This window comes from Egretta garzetta, unplaced genomic scaffold (assembly GCF_000687185.1).
Source record: "Egretta garzetta isolate BGI_Z169 unplaced genomic scaffold, ASM68718v1 scaffold417, whole genome shotgun sequence".
Taxonomy (NCBI): Eukaryota; Metazoa; Chordata; class Aves; order Pelecaniformes; family Ardeidae; genus Egretta; species Egretta garzetta.
Window position 1 is genome coordinate 190,346 of NW_009260227.1, and position 9,538 is coordinate 199,883.

The window sequence follows — 9,538 nt, forward strand, 5'->3', positions numbered from 1 at the left end:
AATGCCTGTCTCTGTGGGTAGCTCATTCACCGCAAAGGAGACTACAGCTTTTTGAGTTTGGATTTTCACCCACTTTACCTGTTAGGTTCAGTATTGTTAAAAATCTTGTTTATAGCTGTAGTTTATGAATATTTCATTTCTTGCATGCCACAGGCACTGCAAGTCTGCAGTTTGTCTCCCAGTATCTCTAGTCTAGTTTTGGATATTGATGATCGCTTTGAGGATGTTGGCATGATGCTATCTGGGTACCAAGGCTGTGTGATGGTATTACATGATTAGTTCTACAGAATGTCATTTAAAAATGCCTGACTGCTAGAGCTTATTTTCAGCAGCCTGTCCCTCATCAGTCAGACATCAAGATCATTGGAAGTAATTTGAACCAAATTGTGATTGATATCCTTGTTCTTGCAAGCGGCCAGTTTAGAGCAATCTTTCCATTTTGGCAGTGGATTATCCATCAAACTTCTCCTCTTCTAGGGTGTTCATCTTGGAAAGTCACTTTAAAACTCTTGAGGAAAAGTTATATCAGAAAGAAGGGGTTTGTGTGTTTATTAGAAGTCTGTATTCCCAAATGCACCATTTTCCTATACAGGTGATTTGAGTAAAGCAGAATTACTGCATCTTCCTAGCAAAATAGAGGTGAGCTGTTCACTTTGTTTGTAACTTCCTTTCCTTTTCCTTTTATATCCCAGGGATGCAACCAGTGGATCATGTGTGCTTTGACCAGACAAAGAATGAGATAATAGAGGATCAGTGGTGTCTGGAGCTCCCACGGCCCCTTTCAGAGCACAAGCCCTGTGCCCTGGAGCCATGCCTGTACAGGTTGGTGTTCCTGGAAGCTCAGCTGAATTCTTGCTTCGCTTGTCCTTTCTCTGCCAGCTAACCCAGTCTCTGCAGTCTCATTTGCATTGTGCAAGGTGAAACAAAAGGAGAGATATGAAGTAGTTTCTTCCTAGTTATAATGGTGTAGTGGATCCCAAACCATGTTCTGTCTTTCCTGGTCCCATGAGGTAATTGAGATGTCAGCTGAATGAATGGGAGATAGTCCTTCCAATATTTTACAGTAGCCTGCTAAATGAAAATACTTGGAGGGCTTGGCCAGAAAAGATGTCTGCTTACATCCTTTCCAAGATTGTGCCAACAAAGATTTGACCTTACTCTGGAGGAGACCCTTCTGTTAATTAGACTGGAAAGAGGACCAAGAGCCAAGCCTGCCCAGACATTGATCTCATAGACATTTTAGTGTTTAATAAAAAGTGATTATGCTGTGAACTATAGCTGTTAAGCTTAGGTGCTTTTAGGCCTAGAGAGTTGTCAGTGCAAGGACTTAAATTTCCAGCAGTTGTCCTCTTAATCACATTCAGACAAGACTTTCGAAATAGAGAAGCTGACTACTCTGTATGACCCATTTCTGCAATCAGTGTCATGAGTAATAAACTTCCATGATCCAGATGTGAAATAGGGTGATATAATTACTTCCTGTTTAGGTGGAAGATATCTCAGATAGATCAATGCTCTGCTGTCTGTGGAACTGGAGTTGCCCAGCAGAATCTGACCTGTATTCAGTTTCGTGATGGATTGGAGACTGTTGTGGACGACAGCTTGTGCCTAGCAGAAGAAAAACCCCTCTCTGTTGTGCCGTGTGTGGTTAATGTCTGCCCTTTAGGCTGGGACAAAGTGAGTTTACTGGCTTTGGTTATTTCAGGAGTCCCACTGGGAGCTTTGCACTTGTGATCCACAGGAGTCTACCAGTTAAAAACCACCAGCAGTTACTGGAGACTGGGAGGGTAGTTTACATCAAGGATGTCTGCCCAGTTAAAGTTCATCCTGTCACTTTAGACAGATCTGTCCCTCTTAATTTATCATGCTGGATTCATCAATTCATAGTGGTGGTTTGTTTAGGGCTGCTGTTGACTATGTTCCTTCTTCATTTCTCCTCTCAGAGTCCAACAAAACCAGAAACACAAATAACCCCTGGTTCATGAGGAAATACCTCACTGGCAAACAGAGAGGTTCTCACATGGTAGGGAGGATCGCTAGCAGGGAAGAGGGCTTCTCAGCACAGGGTCACCGATCCAAATCTGTACTGGGGAGCCACTGCCAGGTTTACATTTACAGATGGGGAAGATACTGCTTTAGGCATCTCCATTCTCAGTTACCTCTTCAGGTAGTGTGAATTAGGCAGGATCTTGGCTGTTGGATGTCCTTAGCTGTTCTTGATGTTTACATATTCTCCAAAAATGGAGAAAGTGCTTAAATATGCCTCTTTCTTCAGTGACAGCAAATATGTTGTAGGCTTGATTTGGAGGTATCCCCAGCTTCATTAGCTTGGGACCAGTGTGGAAAGCAGGTACCAATGTCAGTCTGGGTCTTTTTGCTCTGTTCTGAGGAGGAAGATGCACACTTACGTCAGATTTCGGAGTCTTTTGGGCATATCCAACTGGAAAATCGGACCGTGTATGTCTGGAGCCCTCTAGCTGGAGAGTGTTCTGTCTCCTGTGGTAGAGGTGAGATCTTTTGGTGCTGCAGGGAAATGTTACTTGGCTGTAGGTGCGAGCTCAGTGCCTAGGAACCTCAGGGACCTGGTATTTTTCCTTCCATAGTTCTAAGTGCATGTGTAGCTGTGGTCACAATTTTTTTGAGTCTGGAAGAGGCAAGGGGGCCTGGCTTGGACAGGGAATAGTTTAGAGGGTTGTCTGGCTGCTGCTATGTTTCATAGTTGGGGAGATGAGTGCAATAAGCGAGCCTGGGGCTTGGGCAGCGTTTGCTTGTTTTGTGCACATAGATGCAAGTGACACTGCTTGCCTTATTTTCAACCTGTGCACGGGTGCCATGCAGTAAGATTGCTTCCCTTTCTAGGTAAGACTCAGCTACAGTACGTATGTGTGGCTTTTGACACCAAAGAAGAAACCCAAGAAGAAAACTGTCATCCAGTTCCAAAGCCAGAGAGCAGGATGGAAGTCTGTGATCTCAGTCCCTGCCCACCAAGGTAAAGCAGTTACCAGGAGACAATGAGCCAGTGAGAGGTCTTTCCCTCCTCTCTGTCTCCAGGGACATGGTAAAGTAAGGGTCAGGCTACTCTGAGGATGTGATCTTCCTCTCCCCTGGTTTGAAAGCACAGCCAGCTGCAAAAACAGTAGCACTGATCCATACCGAGCAAACTGACTGAGAGTCTTTCCTAGGCTGCTATACTCTCAAGCAGAACTAAGTGAAGTCTTTGGAGTTTGAGTCCAGGGAAAAACTGAAAACCTCTTGATCCCTCATTGCCCTGGAGAAGTAGGAACAAATCCATAACTGCAAAAGGTGGTGACGTGTTTGCCGACCATAGTTTCCACATCAAGGAAAGTAGCTAGAATTAAATGCTCTGAGAATCTGGAATAGCTGCTCTGAGAACTGAAGGAAATTGATTGTCCTTTCCTTAGGATTTATGGTACTGCAGGCTGCACTCAGTAGGGTGACAGCTGATCTCTCAAATATGAGCCAGTGTGTATGTGTGCATTAACAGAATTCCAGTTGGACTTCCATAGACTGGTTGGATTTAAAATCCAGTGAAGACGGCTGCATTATTCCCAGGTGTCATTACAAAATGGGCTCATACAGTGTAAGCTGTGGAGGAGAGAGATGTGATGCACAAGGTCCTCTACTGTGCGAGGGAGACCTGGGAGAAGGCAGGAGAGATTGTGGCAGACACCCAGTGTGATGGTTTGCCTTGCCCAGAGGAGCAGGAGCCATGTAATTTGGAGCTGTGCCCTCTGAGGTCAAAATGGCCACATGGACCACAAGAGCATGCACTGGGGAAGAGCAGTTGTCCGTGAATGTGTGTGGTGTGATCTAGGGTACGGCTCAGGGTTGATAAATGGGGCAGAGCTTGCCCTGCCCTATTTGCTCTGGGACTGGAAAGCTACTGGCATCTGAACTTTTTTTATATGCCTCAGGATGCTGCTCCCATGATGAAATACTGGTTGGTTTCTGATCTGACTGTTCAGAGTGGTGTGCGTTTTGGAGGGAGATAAGATTGGTTTTGCAGTTAAGCCTCTGTATGTCACCCTGCAGATGACTGTAATGGACACAGAGTAAGACTCAATGTATATTTTGAGTCCGTGGGCTTCTTGCAAAATGGGAATGCCCTCTGTTTGGATCCAACTCCAAACCTGCTCCAGGCTGCCCAGCCTTGTTTCAAAGGCTGCCTTCTAAGTACCATAGGCAGCAAAGCATGTGAGACGGAGGGGTGAAGAAAGCTGCTGAGAAGCAGAAGGGGGAAGGATGAGGGAGTTGCAGAGCATTTTATACAGTGAGGGATGGTAGAGGGTGAGGATTCATCACTAACTTAATTTTTCTCCTCCATGTCCTCTGCCAGATGGAAGGTAATCCCGGCTGGCCCCTGTTCCTCCAGCTGTGGACTTGGCTTAGCTGTTCAGCTGGTCACCTGTGTGCAGATTCGCCAAGGCAAGGAAATTTTGCTGGAGGACCGTTTGTGTCCTGTGGCAGAGAAGCCCCTTACCAGCATCCCCTGTGTCATCCGAATGTGCTCTTACGAATGGAGCTTCAGCGAGTGGACAGAGGTATTTGTCCTGTTCAGATGCAGCACTGGGTGTTTAGTGCAGCAGTTTTACCTCCCTAAAGCATACAGGGGGCAAATACCACTTCATCCTTGTATATTTACTTCCTGCAGAAATGCTAAACTGTTTCTAGGGATGTTTTCCATCCCTTCCACTGCTGTGTGTTTAGCAGCCATAGGTCTGTTTCCCACTTTTCTCGGCTAAAGTTTTGGCTGCAGTTTAAAAATGGTCCTTGGCGTGTTTTCTTTTGGAGTGCAGATCTTTCCAGATTTTTTAGGCAGTGGTTCTGCAATTCAAAGATATAGTTTGGAAGATCCTCTGGGAGGTAGGCCATCTTATAGCTGATGAAACTAGAGCAAAGAAAGGGCAAGTGATAGAACAGAATCAGTGAACAAAAGATCAGCCCCCCCAGATCATGCCCGAGCCAATAAATGTATTTATTTCTAAATACCAATTGAAACACACGTATAAAGGCCTGTGGGTTTCTTCCTCTGCAGTGTTCAACTTCATGTGGGAATGGCATTCAGACACGGCAGGATTTCTGCCTCAACCCGCTAACCCGTAAGCACGTGAACCCCATCTTCTGCAGGCACTTCCCCAAGGCCATTGTGGTACGTGGTTGCTTCTTGGGGCCCTGTCCTGAGCAGGCAGTGGGGACCGGGTCCCATGGAGCAGAACTGCAGACGGTGACACCAGCCACACATCTGACGACAGCTGCAGCTGCTAAAGGGGTGAGATACAAGGACCTGGATCTTCCCCCATCTGCTGTGCCAGCTGTGCCTCAGGAACAGACAAAGACCAGTGGAGGTGAGGAGGACACTACCAAAAGGTAGAGATAGGTGCTTACTGCCTGCAGCTGGGCTGTGGTGACCCTACTGCCATACAGGGACAGGAGCATGGGAGGGAAGTTAGAAGGGACAACATGCTGTCCTTCTGTGTTAGCTGAGCTAGGAATGATGGCTTCTCTGGGCTTCCCAAAGCTCTTCTGACTTAGGACTCCTAGGGGCAGCGGCTGACTCTTCTGTGCTTTACCCAGAAGGTGTGCACTTGTCTGTTCACTGTGCCACGAAGGGAATGGGGGCTGTTCTTCAGCAGCTGTAGCTCCTTCTGGATGTGTTTCTCATCTGTCTCTGCTGTACAGGTGTCTGTGGAAAGCTCTTTCTTAATGCTACTGGCGTCATCAACATGACGGGTGTAGAAAGCAGCGACTGTACTGTGGCCATCGGACGCCCTCTCAGGGAGGAGATAACAATCAGCATCCTGGAGAGCTCCCTCAACTGCAGTGCAGGTACTGCCCAGGGCGTGCTGGGGGCTAGCCTGGCCCTTTGGGAAATCTGCACCTCTTTTGCCCGTGTTCTTTTGGTGCCCTGAAGGATTCTTCCTGCCGTGGAGCCTGCGTAATCTCTGAACCCATTTTACAAGTTTTTCTGTCCCATCAAGTCATTGCCAGATGGGACTAAATGAAGATGATGCCTTTTGTCCCTCTATGTAATGGTTTCTTACCTGTTTTGTTGATAGGTATGAGATTAAAGGAGTTTATGGGGTTAAAGAAGCTTCTTGTTTTGGTCTGTTATAAACTCTCTCTGTAATATACCCTCTTGCTGGAATCAGCACAGTTAGATTAGTTAACTGGACTGTTTTCATGACAGATTTTGATAAGATAGGGACAAGATGCAGAAATTACTTGATTCCAGGCCTATATAAGATAGGTTGCAGCCTTTTACTTAAAGTAAAAATGTCCCTGTGCTCATCCATTCCAGGTGAGGCAGTGCTGTTTTCTGGGCGAATGATGTGGCAGACAGGCTGCAGGAAGCTCCCTTTGTCACTGATAAATTCCAGAACGAATACACTGATTGTGAAACAACGCGTTTTGCTGCCAGGAAATGGGGTCATTCTTCAGTACAACAGCAGAACTGCAACTAAAAAATATTACCAAGGTACCTTACTGAAAGCTTTGCTATTGCTTTAGATTAAGACACCCGTGACAAGGCCCACAGAGTTCCACAGATCATGGTTGCCTATGGAAATCTGTGGAAACCTTGCTTTACCAGCTAATAAGCCCCTTCTTGAGGAGCGCTGGAATTACTGTTACTTGTGGACTACCCCTCTGTTCTAAAGGCAAGCCCCTGCAGGTGTTTGCTGGTGCTTGGACATTCCCAGATGAGAATCCTTAGAGAAACTTTTCTGCCTGTACTTAATTTAAATGATTTCTTTCTTGGAGATGCTGGACACTTCTCTAAATCATTTTCTTTTCTTCTCCCTTTTCCCCTCGCAGACTGTGACAAGCAGCTGTTTGGTCCCCGAGGTGAAATAGTGAATCCTGTGCAATTGCCTGACCAAAGGCAAGAAGTAGTATGTCGGACCTTCATCAACGTGGCTCCTCGGCATCGCATAGCTATCCGCGCCCTATATGTTGACCAGGGCAATGAGAGCAACCAAACACATTTTAATTACGTCTTGGTGAGTCAAAAACCTAAAGGGGATGATTTGGATGGGAACGGACCCATCTCCTCGTTAGAGATTGCCATCCGGATGCAGAGTTCAATCACAGATCCTAGAGAGAGGTTCAGACTCTGATCTCTGTTACGTAAACGTAGATGTGAATGAGCACTAGTGATGTCTGCTGTATTTCTTCTGACCTTTGTATAGGGCAGCTTTTCCCCCCAGAGTGACCAGTTTGCAAGTCCCCAGTATTTTGTGGGTGCTTCACTTCTAGGCTGCTATGATATAATGGTTTGATCTTTCTTTACGCAGGTCCGTGATGTAAGCACCATGAAGACGATGGTGTTCCATGGAAAACAACAATTCTTCTGGCAATCAACAGGAAGCCAAGCTGAAATTGAATTTCATGAAAATGTTAAAGGTCACCGAACCAGTTTCTGGGCTGAATATCATGCTATTGAGCCCAAATAAAAGGGGCCAGGGCCACTGCACTGAGAAAGGCCGTGGTCCAGTTAGTCACTGCTGCCTGTTCACTGCTCGAGGTTACATGAGTCATTTAATCTTTTTGCAACTGCTTCCCCATCTATTGAGTAAGAACAATAATATCTACTGACTCCTTTGGGGCCTCAGTTAATATTTATAAAGGTTATGCAAAAGACGTGTCACTACCAAATATTTAGCAAATAGTCCTCATATGGATTTTCTGTCCGTGCCGATTGGTGTTAATGCAGTTTACGTGTCCGCAGCTAGTGACTTGGACACTGAAGTCTCAGGGTCATGCTTTTGTAATACGCTGTGACTTTTAGGACAGTCATTTATTTTCTCAGTGGCTCAGTGTCCCATTACAACCCTCTGTATACCACAAGTAGCTACGATTATGGTTTAGCCATTAAGTTCACCCTCCTGCAGTGTAAATGCCCCTTAAAACTGAGGCCCATTGAAATTCTGGGACATTATAAAGAAGGTAAAGATGTGTATGAGGACAAACTGCTAGCACAAGAAGATTAGAGATGTGTGTGAGGGCAGGACAGTTTCTTTGCCCAGGAGGGTAGTGCAACACTGGGACAGGTCACTCGGAAAGCTTGAATGTTTCAGAGTTGGATAAGCCACTGCTGACCTGGTCAAGCCCCGGTGACAGTTGGCTTTCTATGGGAGGACTAAATGAGGTCCAGAGGTCCCTCCCCAGCCAACCCTTCTGTGGTTCTACTATTATATATATGACAGTACTTCTTTTCTATGGGAAAATAAAAGAATTCTGTCTCTTATTGATGGGTGTGTTGCCAAGACTTGTTTACTCAGATAAGGACAGTAGCTGTGCTATTAATCTGCTTGTATCTTCATCTCACAGGAACTGTGCAATGGGAGATTGTTGAGGCTGCATGATACAAGTTGTAGCAGGAAGAGGTATTTTAGAGCAGGGACAAAAATTCACTCAAGTTTGATTTAAATATGGTTTTTTTAGGTTGTTTTTATTTAATGTCTTGAACATTGGGCCATGCTTTGGTCCAAATCTGTCATCCTTCTCAAAATCGCAATGCACTGCTTAAGGGGTCTTTTCTGCACCTGGAGCCTGGCTGGACACATCTGCCCTTGCTCTTCACGCTGGATGCAGTAAATGGTTCTGCCTGGGCAGTTTTAACCCTGCTTCTGCTTTCTTTCAGTTGAATTCTCTGACATCTTTTTACAACCACAAAATCTTATTTTCTTCTGTCTTCTTAATAGTTGGTTTTTTTGCTGGTTAAGCCTGGAGTTTTTTGCTTGCCAGCCTCCAAATTTACGTTTCGTTCCTGGAAGAGCTAGAAAGTAGATTCTTGAAGTGAGATCCTTAAGGAGCTGGATGTATCAGCTATCCCACTGCAGTGCGTGGGTGATGCAGGCACTGGGCCTTCATTTCCTGTCTAACAGGAGATGTTAATGAAAAGACATCCTTTTCTTAATCCTTTTTTGTAACCTTTTAGCAGATGGGATCTGTCTTCCCACTCTGCTCTGGATCCCAAGTCTCACTGCTATTTATTGTTCCAGATCAACTATGCAGAGTCCCCGCTCTGCAGAGATGGGCTCTGGTTACTGCCTGTGCTCCATGTTCATTTGCAAAAAACCGCAGCTGTCGTCTTTGTAATTTAAGAGAATTAAGGCTGTTTTCCTGTACCCTTTGGATACCAACAGGTTGCCAACCGGGACATCTCTGACTTGCAAAATCGTACTTCTCCCATTTTCTAGGGAGAAAACCTATTTGCATTCAGATTGAGGGGAGACTTTCCCTCTTACCTCAAGAGCAGAATGTTGTAACGCTGTTAAATTCACGTTAGTGCAAAAATTCATGTTTCCATTTCTTCTGAGCACACGCAGGCTGCCTGGATAACAGCACCTGGTTGTTAGCCAGGGGAAGTGGCACCCGGAGCTCCTGTGCACCCCGGACCCTGGCGTGGGGTGCATGCCTGCGCGCCTGCTTATGAATATGTACACGACGGGCTCTGCCCACCAGCCTTTTTAATGAGAGTGACATCAAAGCCCTGCCTGCTGGAGGAGGGGACACA

The 9,538-nt window shown here is 45.8% G+C and overlaps 1 protein-coding gene across 1 annotated transcript in view; it reads left to right on the forward strand.

Annotated features, from left to right (window-relative positions):
- The window catches only part of ADAMTS13 (ADAM metallopeptidase with thrombospondin type 1 motif 13), a 21,117-nt gene extending 12,975 nt beyond the window's left edge, over nt 1–8,142 (forward strand). Inside the window, 10 exon segments of the mRNA XM_035897662.1 lie at nt 693–822; nt 1,488–1,677; nt 2,390–2,507; nt 2,860–2,989; nt 4,358–4,562; nt 5,057–5,366; nt 5,701–5,847; nt 6,320–6,496; nt 6,835–7,019; nt 7,314–8,142. Coding sequence (XP_035753555.1) covers nt 693–822; nt 1,488–1,677; nt 2,390–2,507; nt 2,860–2,989; nt 4,358–4,562; nt 5,057–5,366; nt 5,701–5,847; nt 6,320–6,496; nt 6,835–7,019; nt 7,314–7,472 — 1,751 coding nt within the window. The 3' untranslated portion in view covers nt 7,473–8,142.
- The last annotated feature ends 1,396 nt before the right edge of the window (nt 8,143–9,538 follow it).